This window comes from Notechis scutatus, chromosome 1 (genome assembly GCF_049901735.1).
Source record: "Notechis scutatus isolate UNSWTSFEM ecotype Mainland chromosome 1, rNotScu1.2, whole genome shotgun sequence".
In the NCBI taxonomy this organism is placed as follows: Eukaryota; Metazoa; Chordata; class Lepidosauria; order Squamata; family Elapidae; genus Notechis; species Notechis scutatus.
The window spans coordinates 328,695,521-328,722,503 of NC_142009.1; the positions used below are offsets into that span (position 1 = coordinate 328,695,521).

Sequence of the window (26,983 nt, forward strand, 5' to 3'; positions counted from 1 at the left end):
AAAAAAACAACAACTTTGTGACTAATCCTTGCATTTATGACCATTGTGGAGTCTCAGTCCCATGATCATCATATATGCATACTTCACACCCAGCTTGCGACAAGCAGTTAATATGGAAGGCAGGATTAAGAAGTTGTGGTTATATGATTTTCCACTTAGTGATGAGGTCATTTTGCTTCATGACCAAAGTGGGAAACAAGGTCATAAACCTATCGTGCTCCCATGAATTTCCACTTAGTGACTCTGGCAGGTACAGACCAAGTTGCTGGTCCCCATTGTGGTTGCTAAGCAAGGTCTAGGTGCTTTATCAACCCTTTTGAGTCAAACATGACTACAAAAAAAAAAAAAGATGGATATGGCTGAGTTACACCTGAACTCTGGCCATGTAAGCTAAGGCTGTTGGGAACTGTAGTTTAGCTAGTTTTAGAACTATGGATTTTCCTTCCCTCGACTAGAATCTTAAGAGAACGAGAGAAATAAGTGAGGCGGGGTGTGGTGGGGGAGAGAAAAAGACTCAAGTTGTTAAACCAGTAATACACACAAGCATTTGGCCTCTGAGATTCCATCAAATGGTGCCCACACAGTTTCAAATACATCTTGGCACACTTTCTCAAAGAAAAGGTTATCAGGACACTGAATGGTATGTTGAGCATCACCTTAAAAGTCTTAGCAGCAGCTCTTTCCGATAAACGTGCAGGGCCATTTTGCAACACTTCCTGCTTTTCACCCTGGCTACCCAGATGTCTCAGAAAAAGAAAAGAAGTGTGACTTGAAGGCAACCAATTCCCACAAACAGAGCTACCTGGTCTCCAAATCTGGGCTGTTCCTCACGTATACCAATAGTACACAGGCTCCTACTATATTTACAATGTAAAACACCTCTGGAAAATGTGGGTCACTTGGAAAACTTGTGAAAACTTTCTACCTACCCACCAGAACATCTGAGGAGAAATCTGAACACCTCCCCTTCAAATAAACAAAAAAGAGGAAGAAGATAACTTATTTGCAAACAGGAAGCAAAAAAAGAAAAAGAAAACGCCACTGCCATTTTTCCTTTCCTCCAAAAATCAGAGGCATATCCAGCACAAGATAAAATTGTGCATAATGAAAAGTAGCTGGAGGGTAGGGTGGGTTGATACAAATTCACACACACACTCTGTCTATATATATATATATATCTTATATGTGCTTCATCAGTATAACCTGCCTACCCAGAAGAACAGGTTGACCAACTATCCTCATTTTTAATTCCAATGGAATTATTTAAAATTCTGACTGTCAAACATGGACTGGCTAGTGTGAGATATTTTAGAAGGCTGTTTTAGGGTAACAGGACCTAAAGTGGCATGAACTCATGTACCAAGACCCCAATCTAAAACCAAGACCCCAATCAGAGCTCACTGTTCCCCATCAGTACGAAATCTGCATCAACTCTTTTATCCTGAGGTTAAATGCTTCAAGAAAAGCAGCTATACAGGTAGCCCTTGAAACATATAGCCATTTATTTAGTGACCGTTCAAAGTTTATGCCATTGAAAAAAGTGACTTATGACCTGGTCCTCACACTTATGACCAGTGCAGCATCCCTATAGCCATGTGATCAAAATTCAGTATGTATATACGACGGTTGCAATGTCCCAGGTTCATATCATCGCCGTTTGCACCCTACCCTTCCCAGCTGGTTTCTGACAAAGGGGGAAGCCAGATTCATTTAATGAATGTGTGATTCACTGAACAACTAGAGTTACAGAACTTAATGACTGTGGCAAAAAGGTGGTAAAATTGGATGTGACTCACTTAACAACCACTTTGCTTAGCAACGGAAATGTCAAATACCTAGGAAATCAGGAGATTAGGGCAATTCAAATGAGTATATAAAGATTTATTGCAAGCTTAAGCTCTCTACAAGAATCTGGCCAACTGACCATTAAGAAAAATGCAGGGAATATAAGACAGTCATCCAGGCGGGTTGGACTTGGATCTCTTGCGAGTGTGAAGGGACTTGTGACTTATGACACGTTTGGCCCTTGCCTTGGATTCAGCCTGGTCACCTCCCACAGGAAATTATGAACCCAATTGTGGTCATAAGTAGAGGATTATTTATATAGCAATAGCACTTAGACTTATATACTGCTTCACAGTGCTTTATAGCCCTCTCTAAGCAATTTACCCAACAATCTGGGTTCTCCTTTTACCCACCTCGGAAAGATGGAAGGCTGGGTCAACCTTGAGCCTGGTGAGATTCGAACTGTCGAATTACAGGCAGTCAGCAGTCAGCAGACGTAGCCTGCAGTGCTGCACTCTAACCACTGCGCCACCATGGCTTTATATTCTTGAACATTGAGCTTTTTGTAATTTGGGCCGTACGGCCCCTCAAAAGCTCCCATTCTTTGGGCAACATTATGTGTGAATAGATCGCTAGGCAGAGGCCTACAGGACTCAGCACTGCTCAAGGGAAATGCATGTTTTGTTTCTCGGAAATTTCCAACTGAATGCCCAGCATCGGCTTCCTCACTTTAAATATGCTGGGACTGCAGTTCGCTCCGTTCCCAGCCAGAATGGCTCCTTGCTCATTAGATTGCAGAGAAACACAGCCACAAGGTAAGTCCATCAAAAGTGTGATTGAAAAGCTGGTGGTTTCAACATGCAACACCTTTGCTAGAAACTGACGTGTCAGCAGGTGCTGGCGTGAAGGGGGAGGGGACAGGAATAATTTAAGGCCCAGTGGGCACACTATCGAATGCCTTACATACAAGGGCCACCGTGGGCTTTTGTGACATGGTGAAGCCTAAGAGAAACCATGGAGGACAGTGGCTTACATCAAACTCAGTCTTTCAGAGTTAGTATGAATTACTTTTTTTTTTTTTTAACACCTACCAAAACATAAAATAGCCTTGGCTTTCCTTTACTTTGCTTGATGAAAAATCGCCCACCAGCAACTGTCCAAACAATACGGGTCTCCCCCATACTCAATATTACTTTAGAAATAGATGTCTGTCTGTCTGTCTCTCTACACACACACACACACCCATATTTTTAGGTGCATAAGTAGTACTTTCCCATCCACCCAAAAGTGGGAGGAAATGTCTATCTGTCTTATACAGCGAATGCTGCCAAAGCCCCACCCACCCGACGGCCTCCACCCTTTGACCTCTGCCTCCCAGCAATTTGCCTCCTTGCAGCAAACAGCCTGGTCAAGTTCAGCACAGCCTGATTTAGCACAAGCAGCTAATTGTCGGTTCGATCTGCCTCCCCATTATCAGCTATTTCAGGCTGCAGGGATCGCCATAGCCTATTGCCATCCCGTTATCGGTCTCTGCGCCCCCCGTTTTCAGCTTCCACATGCTCCATTTTCAGCCTGTTCCAATCCCTGCCACCTAAACGGGCCGAAAATGGGGTGCGCGGAGGTGCCAATAGGCGATGATCCCTGCAGCCTGAAACAGCTGATCGTCGGGAGGCTGATCCAATTGATAATCAGCGGCTTCCTAGAATCAAACTGTACTGAAGCTGACCAGGCTGTTTGCAGTTTGCTGCAAGGAGGCAAATCTATCTATCTATCTATCTATCTATCTATCTATCTATCTATCTATCTATCTATCTATCTATCATCTATTTATTTAATATTGCTGCCTATTTGCCCATGGTGACTCAAGGCAGCTTACAGAATGTAAAACCATATTTAAAATAAAAAACAATAAAAACTAACGAAAAGAATCAACTTACAAAAAGAATCAATTAATAAAGTACAATAGAACAATATCTGGAAAAAATAAATAAAAAAAATCACCCCCAATTCCCACCCCCTGCCCCAACGACAGCAGATCACACAAGCTCCATTCTGCTCTAGGTTCCCCAGGCCCACTGGCAGAACCAGGTCTTCAGTGCCTTCTGGAAGAGTATCAAGAGAGGGGGCCATTCTAATCTCTGGGGGGATGATGTTCCAGAAAAGGGAGCCACCATGGAGAAGGCCCTTCTTCTGGGTCCCATCAGGTGTATCTCCCTCAGGGATGGGACCCGCAGCATTCCCTGCCTCCTTGCTCCAATGGGTTGGGTAGATGTGACTGGCAAGAGACGTTCCCTCAGGTAACCTAGCCTTTAAGCCATGAAGGGCTTTAAAGGTGACAAATTGCTGGGAGGCAGATCTTTTTTCTTCTTGTCTTCCTCCTCAAAAGCTAGGCGAGTTTTATACTTCGGAGAGTCTTATAGTCCGAAAAATACGTACACATTTCAATTGAAACTTTCTCACCCTTCCCCAAAATACAGGTTTGTCCTCAACTTACAACAGTCCATTTAATGATCGGTCAAAATTACAACGGCATTGAAAAGAGTAACTTCTGAGTGTTTTTCATATTTATGACCATTGCAACATCCCCTTGGTCATGTGGATCAAAATTCATATGCGTGGCAAATGACTCACATTTATGACGGTTGCAATGTCCCAGGGCCATGTGAATACCATTTGCAACTTTTTACCAAGCAAATTCAACCTACTTTCACTCAACAACCATTTAATAACGTAACAACTGCAGTGACAAAACTCACTTACCAAATGTCTCATTTAGCCACTGAAATTTTGGACTCAATTGTGATCGTAAGTCGAGGACTACCTGTATTGTCTTATTTTCTTCTCAGTGAGTTGAGTGGAATTTCTCAGTGTGTTTGTCAATGTCTATTAATTAATTCATTTATTAATCTTCATTTAAATTCCACTGTTTTTCCAAAGAGTTCAAGACACCATTCCCTTCTAAACCATCACAGTCAGTTTGTCTTCAAGATTTCTGCCAAAGAAGTTTAGGGTCCAAATCACTCAGGTGAGTTGAAATCTAGTGTTACTTGGCTCTCTAGGTAATTCCATCTTACAAACCTGTTTGTTATTTTACACCAAATTGTAAATCTCCAATCCACAGTGATGCTATATAGAGAGCCACTTTGGCCTAGTGGTTAAAGCAACAGTCCGGAAAGTCGGAAACTGTGAATTCTGGTCCTGACTTAGCCATGAAAGGCTGTGATTCTCTCTCAGCCCAATTCACCTCACAGGTTGGTTGTTGTGAGGAAAACATGAGGAAGAAAGATTAGCTGCCACCCTGAGGTATTTATAAAAATAATAAAGACAGGATTGATTGATGAAATAAACAGTATTATGTATCCCTCTCAGCTCTGGTCAATATACAGGTAGTCCTCGACGTAGGACCATCATTGAGCTAAACATTTCTGCTAAGCTAGTCAGTTGTTAAATGAGCTTTGTCCCATTTTACGACTTTTCTTGCCACAATTAAGTGAATCATTGCAAATTAGTAACAAGGTCGTTAAATGAATCGGGTTTCCCCATTGACTTTGCTTATCAGAAGTTGGCAAAAGGTGACTCCAAGACACTGCAACCATCATAACAATGATGAACCAGTTGCCAAGCGTCTGAATTTGTGTGTGTGTGGGGAAAACACAGAAAAATGTTATTTATGTCTGGTCCTTGTACTTATGAGTGTAGCAGCAACCCCACGATCACGTGGTCAAAATTGGGGCGCTTGGTAACTGGCATATATTTATGGCTGGGGTACCATGATTGCAATTTGAGCCGTTCCCAGCTTGCTTCTGGCAAGCAAAGTCAATGGAGGGGAAGCCAGATTTGCTTAATGACCGTGTGATTCACTTAATAATCATGGCCAAAAAAAAGGTTTTAAAATTGGGTGCGATTTGGTTAACAACCCTCTTGCTTAGTAACAGAATGCTGGTCCCAACTGCGATTGTAAGTTGAGGACTACCTGTCACTCCCAAAAGGAGCAGGCTTACCATGCAATGGAATCCAGTTAATGCAAAAATTAATTTTTGGGTGGGGGTGGGGAGAGGCAAGGCAGAGATTTGCAACAGCAACTATTCAGGGTAATTAATACAAATAATATTTCCCCATTGCTTGCATTATGCTATTTTTGTTTTCTATTTTATCAGAGAATCTCAGGTAGAAACAATCTCATTGGATAGGGCCTTGCGGGTTAATTTATAATGAGATATTTGGGAGATCAAGGCCAGCACTTTGTTTAAGCACAACTAGTCAAAAACTCCTAGGAAACTTTCTGGGTACAACAGAGGTGGGGAACTATTGGTGCTTTATGACTTGTGGACTTCAACTCCTGGCTGGCTCAGGAATTCTGGGAGTTGTAGTCCACTAGTCATAAAGCATCCATAGTTTCCCACTCTTGCAGTACAAGAAAAATATTGAATCCTGCTTGTCCCTCAACTTCCAAAATGCCAAAGGCAAACCGTGTCTTAGCCATGAGAAGTCCCCCTGTCCTCTGTTTCAACCAACCCTCCCCCTCCTCCAGAACGCTCCTTCGGTTCCCTTTCCAACTTGGACTGGCACGCCACTTCAGTCTTTCGTTTCTCCAGATACATCCCAGTCCTCATTCATTTCTCCCCAAAGTTTCCCAATGCATACGTATGAGACAGGAGCCCGTGTGCTTGGTTAACTGCATAAGCAAAAGCAGTTGAGTCAGCAGCAGTTATAGAAGAAATGCTGCTGGGAAAAACAACCCTAAAGAACCGAGGTTGTTAAAACTCAATAGTGGGGCAATTATTAAAGCAATCTAGCTAAAAAAAATATATGATGTGACAAGGAGTTCCACCGATTCCATGATGAACCAGATGCTTCCTTCAGTTTCCTGTCTTTTGGTTTCTATTATATGTCAGCATATTTTCTGTCTCTCCCCTCCTCCCACCGCAAAATGCCTGGACAAGTGAATGAGAGGCACAGCCACTTGCTTCCTAAAACTCATTTATGATTGCTTACCTTTTTGAGGTGCTCATATCCACCGGCTCATCTCCCGTCTGAACTTCCACTCTGATGGTTGCTTTCATCTCCCCTCCTTTCAATAATCCTTGGACTTTACTAGATCCAGAGTCAGTCTTTAGCTTAAGGTCCCCCCCTTCGGAGTTGGCCTCAGGGCCCCCCAAAAGCCCCTTGTCCATTTTCATTTTTTTACAGTCCACGTCGTTTTGGGTGATTTCCCGTTCAAGTGCTCGCTTCTGACTTCGTGTCCTGCAAGCTTCCTCCGTCATTATGGTGCTCTGGAAAAGTAGCACAAAGAGGTGGGGGGGGAGGGAGTGGAGAGGGGAGGGAGGGGGAGAGAGAGAGAGAGAGAGAGAGAATGAGAATATATATATATTTTTTAATAAAGTTTTATTTGGGTTTTAACACATACAAAATACAAGTAAAACATCTTTTTTTTGAAAATAGCATGGTCCCGGGTTGAACTTCTTTATACAGACACAAAGCTCAATTTCATGCTCTGAGAATGAGAGTATATTAACAGGACACCAACAGTACACCAACCAGGTGCCATATATTATTACCACATATATGGCAAATCAAGTTGTTCACCTCCGATCCCTTATACTCACACTCCCCTTCCCCCATCACATCCTTAAGTGGAAATCAAATAATCAAAAGCCAAAATTGTTTGGGAGGGGGGAACAGGTGCAAGTATGCCTAACTTCCCATAGGAAATCTGGAGCACTTCCTTCTGACAACGCAGCTTGTTTTTCCTATCATTTTAGAGACCCAATTTTCTTTAAAGTTTTATTTCTGGTGAAGTGTTCCAGAGTGAAAAAGTCCCTCCTCTTTTAAGAGGGCCGGAGGGGGTGGCTCCTTTCCCCCCTGCCCCCATCAACTCTTCCTGGCTCAAAATGAGAAACTTTAAGCTGATGCTGAAAATAAGGCACCTGATCCGGCAACGTCCTTAAAAACCAGGAGCTGGCTTACTCTTCCCATCCCAACAATTTTAAGTCTCTGAAAGTGCTCCGGGATCCCTTAGGAATCAGGTGGGAATCGGGGAGGTGTTGAAGGGAAAAGGGCTTTAAAAAGTTTTGTTTGGCATTATGCACTGGGAGAGAGGCCTGCTTCTGACCAAGCCTCTCCACAACCCTACCTGCAAGAAACACACATATCTGATAGGGGTGGGGGGAGGAGAGCTGAGTCAGTTTGTGATCCCATGACATCACTGGATCTACACATGACCCTTTCCCAGGATTCAGTCGGAGACACAAAGCACTTTCCAGAAAACCGGTCTGAACTGGTTCCAGACAACAAGCTAAGTGTCGTTAACCCTAGCGGAGACACCATCTTGCAGTGCTGGCGTGGTGCTGCTGCGGCATCTGCTGCAGCTGGCATTCCACAACAGAAGTCCTGGGGACCATCCCCTCGGCTCCTCTTAAAGGGGCAGCGTGCTTTGACACCAGCAAGGCAGCAATGGCTGCCCGGACACCAGTACCACCACTTCGCCAGGGAAAGCCACTTTTTTTTTTTTTTGGGGGAGATCCCTTTAAAAATAAATAAATAAAAATAAAAGTAAGCTGAAAAGGGAAAGAAGACTCCAACTCAGAATTAGGAGGAGGAAAGGGGCAGTGAGACTTTTTTTTTTGTGTGGGGGGAGGAATCGTTGGCAAAGGCAGTGTAACTTTCTCAGTGCAACTGCGAGAAAAACCAGAGAAAGTCATGGGGGGAGCCTTGGAAAGTAAAAGAAGACATATTTCAGGAGAAAACATTCCAAAGCGAAGAAGGCAAGAAGGCTTTTTTACTTTCAAGACATTTCAGTTTTGAGTTTTCACTCCGTGCTACTCCTTGCTCCTCTTCGAATTCTATACATCGCCCCCCTCAAAAAAAACACATCATAAGACCAACAACCTGCTGAAACAAAATCATCGTTTATTTTCTGTGCTACAACAATTCAGCAAAAAAAGCACCCTGAGAGAATCTTGGTTTGGAGCTAACGTATTTTGAGGGCTTTTGAAGGTTTCAGACTGTGACACCCTGGAAATACAGAAAGTCTCTGCCCATTGACGATTTGACTTTCTGAGGAAAAATAAGTCAGGAAAACCTACATTTCTTTAATTCTCCAATTACGGCATATGCTATTCATAGGGCACAAGGGGCATAAACCATAATATGGCCACAAGAGTCTTGGGTTAGTTAGTGTGGAGGTGCTTCACCCGAAGGGATATTGTACCGCTTTTTAGTTTGCAACTGCTACACAGGCCTAATAACCTCTCAGTTCATGTGTGACACATGTGGCAGCAGTTCAGATAAATAAAGTCTATTAGGAATTGGTAACAAGTTGTTTCCCACCTGTCTTCCTCTCTGAACATTTGTCTGCAGAGCCCAATCTTGTCAAAACTGACTGGTATCTGGTTTCAGACAGGTGGGGTTCTTCCCTAAATGTTTCCAGAAATGGTAAAGACTAAACCAAGATTTTGGGCAGGCAAAATCCAAATAATAATACTAATAATTTGTGCATTGACAACATTTCCACCTGTCAATTACCAAGACTACACTGCTTGGATCTAAACATATAAACACCCTAATATATTTTGATATTCCAGGTTCTTAGAAAGAACTTGAGGCAAATGAAGGTCAATACCAGCTAAATAACTGGCAGCTGCTATTTTACATAGTTGGTTTATAATGACCTCTTAATTTTGAAGAACAAATGTATGGGGGAATCAATGGAAGCTGCCTCATTGGTCCACTACTTTCAATATTATATTATTAGTAGCTGGATACCCGTGCTTCACTACGAACTATGTGATCGGGCTTAATTTTTTGGGAGGAAAATGGGGGGGGGGATCTGCCTCTGCCTACCAACATCCATCGGTATTCATCTGGCTAGCTTCCTGTCAGTGTGTGATAGAGTTGAGGGCTGTTTGGAAACTGAAACAGTATTTGCTAAGTGAGCAAGGAGACAGCAAGGAGCCTGGGTGTGGCTTAGCTCAACTGTTCTGTATTAAAGCTGCTTGCTGCTGTGAAACTAAAACGAAAACGGAAACTCCTCTCCTCTCTGCTTGTGTTTTGTATTTGGAACAGATTTATTTTCAGGTGGGGAGGAGGAGTAGAACTCCTTAGCATCAGAGCATGCTAATAATAATATAGGAAATACTAATGCTCTGATGGTCATTTTGAAAAATCCTTTCTTAGTGAGCACCTAGAAGCCAAGAGGAACATAGGTGGAAAATGTCAAGCTTGTAGGCTTTACGGTTCTGGAGATTTTGTGATGATGCTTGAGTGGTATTTTGCTTTTATATATGATGATGATGATGAGGAGGAGGAGGAGGAGGAGGAGGAGGAGGAGGAAGGAAGGAAAGATAGATAGATAGATAGATAGATAGATAGATAGATAGATAGATAGATAGATAGATAGATAGATAGATAGATAGATGTCGGGTTCATACACTACAACATGAGTGTCCAACCTTGGCAACTTTAAGACATATGGACTTCAATTATCAGAGCTGGCTGGGGAATTCTGGAAGTTTAAAATCGCCAAGGTTGGACACCCCTGCACTACAATATTCTTGAGTCCCCAATGCGAAATGAAGATACAACAGAGACACATTTTAAGGCCTTTCTGGAAGGCCAAAAGAGTAGTGGCAGATCTCATAATAGCCAGTTGTCCTGGAGCATAGGAACTATGGCAGAAAAGGCTTTCTTCTAGACTCTGGCTAGCTGAAATTCCTTGGCCATGGGCTCTGTAGCAAGTTCTTCCTGCTGAAGCAAGTGGAGCAGGCCAATGCCACTGGGGCAAGCCAGTTCCCCAGAAAACCTGTTCCCATGCCATGAAAGGCTTTAAAGGTCATAACCAACACCCCAAATTGGATCCAGCAAGAAAATGGCAACCAATGCAGCTTGCAAAAGACAAAACAAACTCCATAGGGTAATTAAGCATAATTGAACCACCCAGTCATTATCTGTCCAGAATCTCTCCCAGCCCTAACTTAGAGATGGCCAAAAACTGAGTGTCAGAGTTTTACCTCCAATGTTATGGCGCCTCATTCCCATTTTGCATGAATACATTTGCTACTTAAGGATGACCGGGAAATGTTTGGATGTAGAGAGAACGATAGGAAACACTCAAGACCCTGATGGAAGTTAGAGGCATGCAAGTTAGAGATAAGAGAGGGCGTGGGAGCGTCAAATAAAATTCAGAACAAAGATAAAGATGGTTCAACAGGGATCCAATTCTTCCTGAATTCCTAGCTAGTAAATCAATCAATTTGTTTTTAATTGGGGCATATTTTGCCCAGAGTAAAGAGCCTTTTACCAACAACAAGAAAGAGACTGCAAATAGCTCCTAACCACTGATTCTCCTTCTACCCCTCTTAAACCAGGGATCTCCAATCTTGGCAACTTTAAGACTTGTGGACTTCAACTCCCAGAATTCCTCAGCCAAGGTTGGAGACCCTGCTTTAAACCTCTATGTAGTAATGATACCCTATCTTAAGTTTTTACCTTGTACATCTCAGCTTCCAGCTTCCATTACACCAGAGTCAAAAAAGAAAGCTTCATCCCAATATAATGCTGTGTACCCAGTCTTAGTCCACATCCAACTTGGGGCAAAGAGAGTTTTCATATAGGAACAATATCCTTGAGACACAATTAAACCAGCAGGCTATAACCCTCATCTTATATACCTGCTGCTTAGCAGGGTTCTTTATTTTCTTATTATAGTAATTTGTATACCACCTGCAAATGCTTCACCTTTCCCTGGGGGCCATAAGCCAGTGGACATCTCCTTTGTATGTTAGCAACCCACAACTTGATGCTTTCAATATAGTCTACTCTGACTCCCAGAATCCTTAGGCATAGCTGGCTATCGATTACAGATAGTCCTTCACTTCTGGCCACAATTCAGCCCAAAATTTCGGCTGCTAAGCAAGACAGTGGTCAAGTGAGCCTTGCTCAATTTTACAATCTTCCTTGACACAGTTTTTAAGTGAATCACTGCGGTTGTTAAGTTAGTAACATGATTGTTAAATGAGTCTGGCTTTCCCATTGACTTTGCTTGTCATAAGGTCGCAAGAGCTGATCACATGATCCCAGGACGCTGCAACCATCATAAATATCACATGACTATTGGGATGCTGCAACAGTCGTAATATGAAAAATGGTTGTAAATTACTTTTTTCAGGTCCATTGTAAATTCAAAACGTCCCTAAACATATGTTTGTAAGTCAAGGACTGCCCGTACTGAAGCCCAGCTTGGGGAAGACTGCTCTACGTGGATCAGAATATCTGTCAAAGAGCCAGAAAGCTTCCTGCTAACAACTTCTTTCAACTCATTACCGTTGGTTGATATCATCCATTGCAAAAGACTGGACTGTGAATGCATAGTTTGTGACTCACATTGTATATAACTTCACGGACATTAGTAGCCCACTTGCAACACAAACATATGTGCACGCACACCCCTTTGTGATACTGGGAAATTGTTCAGTTTTTGCTTGGTTATCCTCAAGTAACCTCTAGTCAGCCTATGAAATCCTGCTTCAGCAGGGGGGTTGGACTAGATGATCTCCAAGGTCCCTGCCAACTCTTGTTATTCTGTCCTCTCAGCCCAAACACAGAGCACATCAAATGTCTGTTTGACTTGATAAGACAGGTAGTACTCCAAGTCACACCCATTTTTTGTTTGTTGATTTGTCCATCTTAAAATAGCATTAGTTCAAAGTAGGCCACTTACATATTCTAGTTATTTTTGTATGGAGAAATCTACAGCTTTGATAAAATTATTTCACCGAGTTACTGGGAGAGAAATCTCAATTCACCACAGGCAACCAGACTGTGATTTAGACTTTTTTTTTCAGTGCTACTTTTAACATTTTACTATTTTCTCGCCTTATAAAATTTATGCATACAAACAACCTATCACAGACCACTTATTGTCCGTGCTCCAACACTGGAAAGCGGCATTTGCATTGGCAGCCCCCAAATGTGTTTAGGACCATCCCTCTCCCTTAAAGAAAAGAAGACCAACCTGGGATAATTCAGGCAGTGTCTTTTCCAGCATGGGTGTCTGTGACAGAATTTTATCACATATTGACTGAACCACCTTCTGCTTGAAGACAGGCAGAGAGAAGGGACCTTGTTGGGCAATTACTGCTTTCTTTCGCCACTGTTGGGAAAGCGTAGGAAGAAAACAAAAAAACAACAGAAATGAGTTCCATTTTAAGATATAAGAGAAGAATCAGGCATACACCCGGGTTTCCCAGAGTAGACTACATCACTGTGTCAAAAAGAAAAGTTAGTTGTCCAGTTAAAGAAAACTTCAACAACCAAGATCAGAGAGCACCAAGGACCTCTCAAATCATAATTTATCTCACAGATTTTCATCTATTGTCTGCATTCAAGTAACAAAGAAATTGCTGGACATTGATATGGGAGAAGGGATCATTTGTTTTTATAGAATATTGTGCTATGTGCCATCTCACCATTCTTTGTCCATGGGGCTCAGAAATTTCAGATTTTCTCCTAATAGGTTTCCTTCCCCCCAATATCCTGCTATCCTGATTCCCCCTCCGCAGATGAAATTGCCAAGAAGCGAATTAGGCCATCTCTGGTACCACCCTGGGAACAAGTAATCAACAGCTTATCCACCCAAACAATGTGACCTTTCAACACTGACCATGTGCGAAGATATTCTTTTCAGTACTGTATTTGTTTTGCTCTTATGTTCAGTTTTGTCCCACTTTTGTACTTGTGGAAATGCATCTATAGCTGGGCTTATTGGGAACTATGGTCCCATATATCTGAAGGCTACACAGGTGTGGAAAATACCCTCCAAATGTTAGACAAATGTTTTCCTCAGGTAGTGACCATACACCATACTGTTTAGGTTATAACATGGGCTGAATACCTTCAGAGGGCTTGTTCGTCTGCCCGCCCCTTAAATGGTAATGCTACAGGGATGTCCTTTTTAACTCAGCCTGTTGGTTGTGGACAGCCATTTGTCGGGAAGGCAGGGTTTGGGACTAGAAGACCTCCAAGATCCCTTCCAACTCTGTTATTCTATTCTACTAAAGGTTAGCTGATTCTGTGGCAGAGGAGGACTAGAATTGGGGTCTCTCTGCCCATAGTCCAGTCCCCACTACCTGATTGGTTTTTGGGCTGAGAGGGAAGAATTGGCTGAAAATCAACCAATGAGTTTCTGGGGCTGAAGGGGGCTAGAACCTGGATCTCTTTGTTCAGGGGTCTCCAACCTTGACAACTTTACAACTTGTGGACTTCAACTCCCAGAATTCCTCAGCCAGCTCATGTCCTTGTTCCAAGTCCAGCACCTTCTCCACTGCCCTACACTGTGAAAAGATCTGTACTCTTAACTACTGAGAGAAAAATGTTCTCCAGGGGCCTGGATAAAGATGAGAGTTGCCTACAATGGGCTAACCAGAAACCCTTTTCACTGGAGATGCCGGTGAATCCTCCTGGGGTTTCCGCTTTCAAAACGTGTGCTCTGTTCCCACTGGGCTGTGGTCCTTATATATTGCACACACGGGACCAGAGATGAAGGTTTCTTGAAGAGAAAGGCTCAGATAAATAACAATAGGGCCTTCGACTTTCAGCCACTCGTTAAGAGATTGTTTGAAGTTACAGTGGCACTGAAAAAATGTGACTCATATGATATCCAGTCCTTGCCCTTATGTCTGTTGCGGCATCCTCACAGTCACGTGAACAAAATTTGGGTACTTGGCAACGGGCGTATGTTTAACAATGGTTGCAATGTCCCAGGATCATGTGATCATCACTTGTGACCTTCCCAGCTGGCTTCCGACAAACAATGGGGACATGGCGCATTTGCTTAACGGCTGCATGGTCTGCTTAGCAACCGCAGCAATTCGCTTAACAACAGGGCAACAAAGTCACAGCAGACATGACTGACTTAAGAACCACCTTGCTTAGCAATGGATATTTTGGTCCCAATTGTGGTCGTAAGTCAAAGACTACCTACCTACCTACCTGCACAGATACTCTTGTGTGTGTGTAGTCAGATTTTTTAAAACTTAAAAAGTAAAATATATCCGCTTTTGTATTGCCACAAAAAGTTGGTACAGAATCACAGAATCATGGGGTTGGAAAGGACCTTTGAGGTCTTCTAGTCCAACCCCCTGCCCAAGGCAGGACTCTCCTCACACCATCTCAGTCAAATGATTAGCCACAAATGGTATCTACTATCTTGAATCATGTATGTTCAAAAATATTTCTCAAATGAGCTATAAAGGCTGGGCAGCTGAAAGTGACTAATATTTTTAACACCTCAGGATGGAATACAAACAAGCAGGAGGTACTAAAGGAATACAATTTAAAACTTGCTTTGCTATAAGGGCATTCAGTAAAATAAAACCTCTGGTTGCCAATAATTTTGGTCAGAAAACCCTCATCTTACTAAAGGCCATGCAATCTTCCATATCTCAAACTCCTGGTTAACTACAGAAGTATTGTAGTACTAAAAGGCTTTTTTTCTTCTTCCTTCAACTCACTTATATCCTTGCTTTCCTAAACATTATGATTCTGGCATTAGTCTATTTAAATTCCTGCTTCCCATCCAAAACCTTTATTAAAAACAGTTTCCAGTGGTTTACGGAAGCCTATTACTACTGTTCTAATTTTAAAATAAAGTTTAATTTCATTTACCCAAACAAAATTTAATAATAATTATAATAGATGAAAAGGGGGTGGAGATAAGGATGTGCAGCTTTTGAAAGGAAACAAAAAATCCAGGTTTTTTCTTGGAAATTAAAAAAATACCCTCAGTTGCCCAACACACTCCTAGGCTTGGCTGAACTGAAAGGCCTTGGCTCCAGCATGTAAAGGGTTAAGTCCTGCCATCTTCATGCCATTCACTGATATGTCCATTAAGGGTGTTACATAACAAAATGGCAGACCTTAACCCTTTCCTTGCCACACTTCCTTTCACTGTCAGTCACACACTTCAGCAGGCTGAATCAAAAACACCTAAAGAAAAACTCCCAAGGTCAAATGGGTTTATGAGATATTCTAATTTGCTTGCAAGAAAGGAGGAGGGAAATAGCCATAGCAACAGTTAAAAGCTTTTCAGAAGTTTTATTTTAAAATAAGACTTTAAAGCTTAAACTTAATGAACAACAACAATTTGAAAAAAGAAGTATAGAGAAAAAAAAAAATCCTGACTTCAATTTTGCATTTTAACTTTTTAAAAAAATAGACAGAAGTTTTAATGCTAACAAAACCAGCTAGTTTTCTTAGCAGGGGAAGCAAATTGTGATTCTATAAACATGGAAATGCATTAAGTTTGTTGTCAGGTATGTTGAGCAGAGATTTAGAACTACCAAAATTACCCCGTATTTTCAGATTCCCCCCCCCCCCAAAAAAAGATTACACAGCTTTAAGTACTGAAAGCTAAACCTGTTGTAATCTGCCCCCCCACCCACCCCAAAAAACCCCTTCAATTTCTGGGATATAACTTGAAGGTCTCTAGAGCCGTGTTGGTGAACCTATGCTGCCTGTGCCGGAAGTGGCACGCAGAGAGGTTGCCCGGAAGAGCCCCGCTGCGCATGCATGTGTCGCCGCCTGACAGCTGACTGTCGAACATCTGGCGTGCATGCGCAGGGGGCAGAGGAGGGGGTGCGCAGGAGACGTGCGTGCATGCGCAGGGACGCACTGTGCGTGAGGGGAACATGCTGCGTACGAGGGGAGTGTGTGTGCATGCGCAGATGTGCTGCGTATGAGGGGGAAACGTGCGCGTATGTGCAGACGCGTGGTGCGCAAGGAGGGAGTTGCGTGTGTATTTGTGTGGCGTGCGAGGGGGGGTTGCGCACGCATGCGCAGGGGGCGTGGGGCCTTCTGGGTGCTGGCACACGAGCGCGCACAAGTGAGCATGGGTGCAATTATTGGCACGGGAGCCGAAAAAGGTTAGCTACCACTGCTCTAGAGCAGCATTTCTCAACCTTAGCAGTCTGAAGAAGTGTGGACTTCAACTCCCAGAATTCACCAGCCAGCATGGGAATTCTGGGAGTGGAAGTCCCATACATTTTAAAGATTAAAAGTCCAAATACTTCAAAGAAGCTGCTCTAGGCAAGATTTACAGCTGAACTACAACTCCCATCATTCTTCTAACAGCAGAACCTTACTAAGTGAAGGCAGAATGGGGATGATGGAAGATATGGCGGGGGTGGGGAACTAAGAAATGGGTCAGCCCACATAAGCGAGTGCAGGGATCCATAGCATCTCCGACATGTGACTATCCAACTTCTATTTGAAGAAGGCTTCTAGCAAAAGGAGATCTCATGATGTCATGTGGCAGGCTGTTCCCCTGGCTGACGGCTTGTAGAGGAAGTTCCTCTAGACCAGGGGTTGCCAACCTTTTGGACCTCAGGGACCACCAAACTCATAATTTTAGATCCCAGGGACCATTAACTGGTTCTGTGGGCGTGGCCTAATTTGTGGGTGTGGCTTGGTGGTCATGTGACTGGCTGGGCATGGCTTGTATGTAAATATTATAAATATTGATATAAATATTGACTTTTTTTTATTAAAAAAAGAGCAACTTTTACCCAAAATCAGGCAAAGCAGGCAGGCAGATTGAGTTGCTCACAGAATCACAGATTCATTCAGAGATCTATCTATCTGCCATTGGCTAGCTCAGTCTGTCACATAAAATTTGCTTGCAAGCAAACTCATAAAATTAACTCACAACACACCATGCATGTAAATATTGAATTTTTTATTTTTAATAAAGCAACTTTTATCCAAAATCAGGCAAAGCAGGCAGATTGAGTTGCTCACAGAACCATTCAGTGATCTATCTATCTGCCATCGGCTAGCTCAGTCTCTCAAATTTGCTTGCGGTGAGTCTGCACTGAATTTGCTTGCAAGCAAACCTTCAATCCTAAGGGAAGCAGAGCCGAAGCTCTAAAGACTAGCTAGAAAGCAAGAAATCCAACCATTTCCTGCTTCCTAGCTAATCTAAATCTCCCGGCACAGCAGAACAGATGATGGTCAGAAAAAGGAAAAATAGCAACTTAGCAGACAAGTTTGCTGGGTAAGGAGTGAGTGGGCGGGGAGGGTTCCTGCGGGCCATGTGGGTGGCGGCACAGCCTTGTGTTTTTGTGCAGCCTGGATTAATTGCTTTGGGGGGGGGGTGCTCTGGGGGTGAGATTTCTTTGCGGCCCACCAACATTTTCTCACAGCCCACCAGTTGGCGACCGCTGCTGTAGACATCTAACCAAAAATTCCTTCCTCTTAATTTTAGTCCACTGCTTGCAGTCCTGTCCACTGGAGCAACAGAGAATATGAAATATCCTCTTCCGGATGAGACCCTTTCGGATAACTGAAGGCTAATATTGTATTTCCCATTTGCCTTTTTCTGACCCTTTAATTATTCCTCATTGGGCTACATATCTCCAACTTTTTGCCATCTTGGTAGTCCTCTTCTATTTTTTCACTGTCCCTTTTGAATGGTGTTGTCCAGAATTGAATACATATCTCCAAACTAGGACTGGCCAGGGCAGAGCAGAATGGGAACCATTATTTCCATGATTTGAACTCTTACGTTTTTGTTGATTCACCCCAACAGTATTTGCCTTTTTTTTTTTGCAGTTGCATCACGTTGCTGGCTCACTTTTATAATTTGTAATGGGCGAGGACATCCAGAGAATCCTCTTAAATGTACCACACAGGTAATCCTTGACTTACAACAGTTCGTTTAGTGACCGTTTGAAGTTACAACGGCCCTGAAAAAAGTGACTTTATGACCATTTCTCACACTTATGAGTGTTGCAAAATTCTCATGGTCATGTGATTTACATTTAGGTGCTTGCTGGTTCATATTTATGATGGTTGCAGTATTCTGGAGTCATGTGATTCCCCCTTTTGCCATCTCCTGACAAGCAAAGTCAATGGGAAAAGCCAGGTTTACTTAACAACTGTGTTACTAATTTATCAATTGCAGTGAATCACTTAACAAGTATAAGAAAAGTCGTAAAATGGGGCTAAGCTCATTTTTAACAAATTTCTCATTTAGGAACATGTTGGGCTGAATTGTGGTTGTAAGTCGAGGACTAACTGTATTGCCAACCCTAGCCAGGCCTCCCCCATCCTATATTTTGGTACCTGACATTTTCCTCCATTTCCCACTTCTTCCTCTTAAGTTTCTTCTCAGCCATAGCTGGGCACCTTCCTAGCTCCATCTCTCCCCACTTGTGATTATGAGTCAATCCTACTGAGAGATGGAGTAATTATGGACACAGCAGCATCGCAATTGTGCCCTCAGCTTCATCATCAAAAGGGAAAAATGGGGCAAAGTGTTGAAATCACCTGAAAGTATAATGCACAGACCTCTTCTATGCCCTATGTGCTACCTACTTCATCGTAAAGTAACTTGCTTGTATCAGCCCTTGTTTTTCTAATACAAGGGCTACTGAAATTCAAGTAATCAAGACTTAAGATCTAACAAGGAATCTCATTCTGCACTCATGTTCTACACCATGCTTAAGTAAATAAATCACAGAACAGGCAGTCCTCAGTTTAATAACCAGTCACTTAACCACTGTTTGAAGCTATGACGGACTTGCGAAAGGCTTATTTATGAGCCATCCTCAAAGTTATGACTTCTGTACAAGCACCTTATGCTGTCACATGGTAGCATGTTGGGCACTTGGCAGCTAGCTTGCATTTGTGAGTGTCTGCAGTCAAAACACCACAATTTGTCACATTTTTGTGAGTGTCTGCAGTCAAAACACCACGATTTGTCACATTTTTTGCCAGTTTCCAGCAGAATATGGCAAAAACTGCCCACTGGATATGCTGCATTTGCTTAGCGATCATGTAAATTGCTTAACGACCATCGTAAAAGCAATGATAAAATCAAGTCAGGTCACATGGTAGCCCACTTTAGCAACCATAAGGACTCACAGCCCAAATGTTGGGCTTAATTGTGATGGTAAGTTGAGGACTATCTGTACAACTTCCTCCAGTGGTCTGATTGACATACTGAGGGATCCCACAACTTGAACTACAGTTACTGTTTTGGCCTAGTTCAGGGAGATTCTCTAGACCAGCAAGCCTGATTCCTAAAGTGTGGGTTTTTAAAGAACCCATAAGCAGTCTATGAAATTAACAGCTTTCTCTCCTTCTGATGTTCTCCAGCAGCTAATTACAGCAGTGGTGTACAATGCTTGGTAGCATGGAGGCTCTGTTTAATCCCCGAGGGGTAATGTCAATGGAATAACTCTTCTCTTACACCCTATAGCAGAGTCCCCCAATGTTTCCTGGTTGGCGGTCTGGAGCAAAGGGGGGGGGCGGGGGGAAAGAGGGAATGATTTTGTGGGAGGGGCTGGCGCGCGCGCGCGCGTGTGTGTGAGTGCCCACAATGAGGCTCGTGTGAATGGGACCGTGTCTGTAGCAACACTTACACAAGTGGGGGTGTGCACGGACGCACATGCACTGGCCGGCTACTCGTGTGGCCCAGTGGTGATTAGGCCACGGCCTAGCAGTGGGTCGCGGCCCACAGGTTGTGGACCCCTGCTCTATAAGCCAACCTAATTTGTAGCCTGCTTTAGGAACGCCATACTGTCTAAAATGCTTTAGAGCTGGAAGGATGGTCTACTCCTAATCAAAGCCATGTTAACAAGGCTACCACTGTACAGGTAGTCCCAACCATTCATTTAGCGACCGTTCAAAGTTACAACGGCACTGAAAATAGTGACTTATGATTGTTTTTCACCCTTACAACCGTTGTAGCATTTATATGATCAAAATTCAGCCGCTTGGCAACTGGCTCATATTCATGATGGTTGCAATATTCTGAGGTCACGTGATCCCCTTTTGCGACCTTCTGAGAAGCAAAGTCATTGGGGAAGCTAGATTCGCTTAAAAACCGTGTTACTAACTCAACAACTGCAAGTTGTTTACAACTGTAGTTATTCACTTGGCATGAAAGATCATAAAATGGGACAACATTCAACCAACAATGATCTCAAGACTTGGCCACAGAAATGTGGGGCTCCATTGTGGTCATAAGTCAAGGACTATCTGTACTCTACGGCAGCTTAAAGAGCTCCTCTGATTCTTGGCTATTCCTGACTTTCAACTGTACCGCCTGAGCAATTATAATGTTATGCTTTCCAGAGAGGAAGAAGAGGATTATTGACCATAATAATATACTAAAATTTCAATTTCTTCCAGCTCAGCAAATGATACAGCGCATCCTTCCTTTTAGTTCTGCTCCAATCTAGTTAAACCACCTAACTTTACTCCAGTTATTACAATCCACCCCCACAGAAAGGGTCAAGACTGGTGACTGACATCCTGCTCTGTAGATCATCTCCCTACGAGCCCAGACTAGCAGGGAAGTCCACAGACCAAAGCAGAAACACCCAAGCAATTAGAACAATACCGCACTCCCGAAGGGACCTGCCACTGCCACATCCACCAGTTGATTTAGGAAAGATTGCACTGGTCTCCTAGTCACACCAACAAAACGCCGGCCATTTTGATCATGAGTGCATTCATCCAGTAATCTTAGCTAAGCACCACGGACTCTTAGTCAATGGTTGTCAACCTAGTCAACGCCGAAGTCAAGAAGTTTATGAAGCTCCTAAATCAGCGATGGCGAAGCTTTTCGTTATGGTATACCAAAAGCGTGCGCGCGCTGGCACCCACAATGCAATGCACCCCGCCCCACTGCACATGTACGCGCCTCCCAGCTGATTTTTGGCCTGTTTTTGAGGCTGTTTTTGCCCTCCCGAAGGCTTGAGAGAAGCCTCTGCAGCCTTGGGAGGCCGAAAAATAGGCCTTCCAGAAATACCGGAAGTGCCCGTTTTCAGCCTCCAGGGGGTCTCTGGAGCCCGGGGAAGACTGTTTTCGCCCTCCTGGAGGCTCAAGGGAAGCCTTTGGAGGTGGAAAATGGGCCCGTTTTGGCACTTCAGGTATTTCCGGAAGACCCGTTTTTCAGCCTCCCAAGGCTTCCTGACGCGTGCCATAGGTTCGCCCTCACGGTCCTAGATTGTCTTTGAAATGTTATCTGAGTTTCATCTTGGCCTCCTGTTACCGAGTTAAAATTAGAATTATTCCGTTTTATTTTTTACGACAACAATCCTTTTGAGTATGGTTAGATAGTAGAAATTTGCAAATTGGGACTGACCTACTCAACCACAACAAAAAGGCATTCCAGATCAACCTGCCCCACATCTCTCATCTTAGCGCCATGGCATTTGAGGGGGTTATGTGTGAGTGTGGTCCATGCACTTCTAAAATTCTGCCATCTTTCCAGGGGTGCACCTCCTGTTCTCTTCTTCTGTAGTTTCACATAGAAAGAAGTTTATTTCTGCTGCACTGAATCTCGAACATGGTTTGTGAAACCAGTTCAGTTTCCAAATATCTTTGAACTTAAAGCCTTAGAAAATTTCCTTGCCCTTGGAGAAACTGGAGATCCTGAGCTCATAAACCAAGTTTGAAAAGTTTTACAAACTAATAAGGATATCTGTGCACATGACCTGGATGACTGAGAATCTCTACAGACTTACTACTGGTAGCTAATCATAACACTAGCAAATTAGTTCATATTCTTATACATTTCCACGATTAAATCCCACCTGGAAGCATTTCCGCTGTCAGAACTCAGCAATGATGAAAGAAGAGCATGGTGAATTATGGAATGCTACATTAGAGTTGCCATGTCACTTTTAAGTAATCTATTCCATGCCTCCAGGATGCAATGCTAAACAAAATTAAATAGTACCCAGAAATGTGAAGATTTGGGGATACTGCGAAGCACATGCATGTGTCCAGGTTGGGAAAGACCAAGATAGATACTACATTGCCCTTAACTCCACAGTCCCAACCAGTACCTTAAACCATGCTTGCAATAAATAAAGCACTTTGGAATTAAGATAGCATCCAACAAGAGATGTTTCAATCCCAGTTATGCCGGTATATCAACGTGTGGGATGATAAATCATATAATTAATTGTATAACTCCAGCATCAGTTATTTTACTTTTTAAATGTATTTATCAATTACATTTATATGCTGCCCACCGCATTGTTAGATAACTGTGGACAGCCAGCTTACATCATAAAAGCATAACTACAAACGTTAAATATTAAAAGTTAAGAGAAATTAGGTATTTTAAGAGCCAGTATACAGATGGGATGGAGGTGGGGTCAATTACGATTTAGCAATGAGAGCATCTGGGCCTCCCTAGCAGAGTGCTAATTTCTAGCATAGGTCAAACCACTACCAACAGCTTAAGTGTTAGCACTGTTTCACTTAGCAATGCATTTCATCACACAGGAAAAGGGTTAGGGTATGGGACAGAAGCTAGAGGTATGGGACCTGGGATATCAAATGCAGTACTGGAGATTCTTTGAAATGCAGGAAATATCTTCCTATGAATTTTGAATGCTGCAAGGTGAGCTGCTAATATAGCATAAAGGTAGGCTGAGTAACAGACAGGGCCATTTTAAGGCCAGCATTCTGCTGCCTGCTTACAGAGGGGCAAATGTTTCTTGTGAGAACACAAAGCAACTCGTGACAGCAATACCTTTTCATTTTATTTACTCCTGACAACTGGAAATAAAAATTAGATTATCTTCAAAGGTGGAAGATCCCAGTTTAACTGCCATTAACACAACATCTGCATAAGCTCCAACAGGCCACACACACACACACACACACACACACACACACACACACACACAGAGTATATATAGAAGGTGTACCTACCTGCTCTGGATGTTCATGAGTTCTGAAGGAAGAACCGTATAATTCTTTTGGCAGGGTGATCGAAAGTCAAAGAACCTATCAAGAAGACAAAGAGGATGTTGAATATCCTGGTTCCCTTACGCTAGTAAGTGGCTAGAGTGATGGTGCAAAAGCAGAAATAAAGTACAAGCTACATGATTTGAAACTAGCTCACTGCAGATTGGATTATCACTTTTACTGCCTAGTTTCAACCTCCTGAAATCAACAATAGATTTTTTTTTAATGCCTCTGCCCCCAAAATCCATGGATTGACTATTTAAAATCCAATGGCTGAAAAAGCTATCCACTGAATTCATGGCCCAAAAGTACAGGAACTGGGGTTCACTTCTTCCAAACAGAAGCCCTACTTCAAATTGCAGGAAGTTTTCTATTGTGATTTATGATGCTTAGTTAGTCAAGCCATGGCATCATTGAGGCTGTTTACAAGTAGGCATTGACTTCCAACCAGTATTAAGACCAGAATTTTACACTGCTAAGCAAGGCAGTTGTTAAGTAAGTCAAGCCTGATTTTCTGACCCCCCACTTTTTTTTGCCATGGTTGTTAAACAAATCATACGGTTGTTAAATCTGGCTTTCCCTACTGACTTTGACGGAGGAGTGGGAAAGCTGGTTGGGTAGGTCACAAATGGTGATTGCATCATCCGGGGATGCTGCAGCCATTGTAACTACATGTCCATTGCCAAGTGACCAAATTTTAATCACGTGACTGTGGGGATGCTACAACAGTTGTTAAGTACGAGGACTGGTTGCAATACACTTTTTTCAGTACTGCTGTAATTTCAAATGGGTGCTACACCAACGGTTGTTAACTCAAGGTCTAAGTGTACTGCACTTCATCTGCCAGCAGCCCTTTGTGGCTGTCTGACATGCTGTAACTGGAGGAACTGGAGTCAAACCTACTATGTTCTAAATGTATCATTTTGTCCCAGAACTAAGATTAGAAGAGAATCGGATGTGAATTTTTGTTCAAATGAATCTTGCTCAGCGTTAAAGTGGCGCAGTGGTTAAAATGCAGTACTGCAGGCTACTTCTGCTGACTGCCATCTGCCTGCAATTTGGCAGTTCAAATCTCACCAGGCTCAAGGTTGACTCAGCCTTCCATCCTTCCGAGGTCGGTCAAATGGGGACCCAGATTGTTAGGGGCAAACAGGCTGACTCTGTAAACCGCTTAGAGTGGGCTGTAAAAGCACTGTGAAGTGTTATATAAGTCTAAGTACTATTGCTATCTTCTTTGTTTGGCAGTGGCTCACTAAATTCTAGGTATATAGAATCAAGCAAGGCCCGACCGTACAGGTAGTCCTCAACTTACGACAGTTCATTTAGTGACCGTTTGAAGTTACGACGACGCTGAAAAAAGTGACTTAAGACTGTTTTTCACACTTATGACCGTCGCAGCATCCCCATAGTCACACGATCAAAATTCAGACACTTGGCAACTGACTCACATTTATGACAGTTGCAGCGTCCCGGGGTCATGTGATCCCCTCTTATAACCTTCTGATCAGCAAAGTCAATGGGGAAGTCAGATTCATTTAACAACCGTATTACTAGGTTAACTGCAGCGATTCACTTAACAACGGCGGCAAGAAAAATAAAACGGGGCAAAACATACTCCACAGGTGTCTTACTTAGCAACAGAAATGTTGGGCTCAATTGTGGTCATAAGTCAAGGACTCCCTGTAGTCTCCCCCCTTTTTTCTCCAGTTTTTTATAGTTCTATTGGGAATGGGTTTTTTTAAAATACAGACTTAGTCCCATGCCCAAAGGAAATCCAAAATGTGCAGCTCCTGTAAAGCAGGTAAGAGGTTGAACTAGGAAGCCCAGGATCTGAAACTACAGCCTGACCTCACCCTAAAAGTAACCAAAAGCTAGCAGCTCTTTTAGTCATAGACATTCTGGGTTGACAACCTGGGAATTATGCATGGCCCACCTGGTGAAGCTACTCAGAGGTCATCTTGGTAACCAAACATTCCTACATATTTAAAATGTACTTCTTGTCCCAGCATTGGTCTTACTAGGAATTTCACAGCAAAAATCAATTTCTCCTGAGTGCAAAAGAACCTCCCCTAACCTCATCTGCATTATATAATCCCTCTCAATGTTTCCATCCCAGAGAATTCTTTAGTTTGATGTCACACATTGTTAGACTGTCTCCATGCTATATTATGGTTCAAGAGCAGAACAGAGGCTCTGCAGGCTCAAAACCCCAAATTCAATTCCTGGTATCTTGGAAAAAAAGATGGAAAAAGCACCAAAACTCTAAAAATGCCTTTTCTTTAACCTTGGTCCATATATGCAAATATCAATTGTCGGAATTTTCAAACACTACTGTTCTGGCTTGGAAAGGGAAGGCACCATTTTGGGGTCATCTTGGTGTGCTCCGTTTCAGCTTAGGATTCTGGGAATTGTAGTCCCAACACCTCTGGAGGGCCTTCAGTTGTGGAGTAGACCTTATGACTAAGATTTAGAGTAGTAGACCTATACTAGAAGAGACCTTATGACTAATCAATCAGTTGTTTAAATTACAATGTTCATATGAAAAAGTCTACACCCTTTTTCCGTGATATTTTTTTTAATATAACAAGCACATTCCTGTTCTATTTTCCTTTTGTCTATTTAATTCAGTGGAACCCAAAATGCTGACCACCACCCCACCCCCCACACTACTGGACTTTTGCTTTAAAGTTTTATTATAATTTGCTTGCTTTGGATGAGGAAAAAAAGGAGCCATCAAACCAATTCAAAAATTAAACTTTTAGCAATCAAATCAAACTTTCTATGAAACCCTCCTCCCTTTATATAGGGGTGTGTGTGTGTGTGTGTGTTTCAAGACAGCTGCCTTAATTACTCTCCCTAACACATACTAAAAATAAAAGACCCTGGAAACGAATATATTCATGCCGCATAAACTTTTATCTTAAAACGATGGGGACTTCCTGATTAAATCACACTCCTCGCCCATTTTTAAAGATGCATTACAGAAGTTGGTACGGGGTGCTGAATTCGACAGCCTGGGAAATTTCCTCCTTGTTTTCAACAGCAACCTGAATACCTGCTTTTCGAGGTTCCCCTGGCAAGCTTGAAAAACCCTTGGCAGGAACAAAATGCATTGCTGCGATTGATCGCGGAAGACTGGGGTGGGGCAAGGTTTTTGCTCGCTTTGGCAAACCTTTTCTGCTGCCCCACTGGCCTCATGCAGCACACGGCAAAATTTCAGTAGGAGCCAAACAAATTGAAACGGAGGAAGCGGCCCCATAGAAACTGGTTAAAAAAAAAAATACTACCATAAATTCTAAGCGATTGTTTACTTTTTATTAATGCCCAACGTCTCTCATTTCCCCCTGTTAAATCCAAAATCAGTGTCTCTTAAGGCACGGCGTTACAGTATTGCTTACGCCGACAAGAGAGACAGAAAGCAGAAAAGGTT

The 26,983-nt window shown here is 42.8% G+C and overlaps 1 protein-coding gene across 27 annotated transcripts in view; it reads right to left on the minus strand.

Annotated features, from left to right (window-relative positions):
- Window positions 1–26,983, minus strand: part of GATAD2A (GATA zinc finger domain containing 2A) — a 106,161-nt gene that overhangs the window by 28,417 nt on the left and 50,761 nt on the right. For 13 of the 27 annotated variants that reach the window (XM_087952654.1, XM_087952669.1, XM_087952650.1 and 10 more), the window contains exons 2-4: window positions 23,518–23,592; window positions 12,797–12,934; window positions 6,781–7,058 (exon numbers count right to left, since the gene is read on the minus strand). In XM_087952654.1, the coding sequence (XP_087808780.1) occupies window positions 6,781–7,058; window positions 12,797–12,829 (311 nt within the window). In that variant the 5' untranslated portion in view covers window positions 12,830–12,934; window positions 23,518–23,592. The remainder of the gene's footprint in view (window positions 1–6,780; window positions 7,059–12,796; window positions 12,935–23,517; window positions 23,593–26,983) is intronic. The other 14 variants (XM_087952663.1, XM_087952658.1, XM_087952662.1 and 11 more) reach the window with 2 other exon arrangements.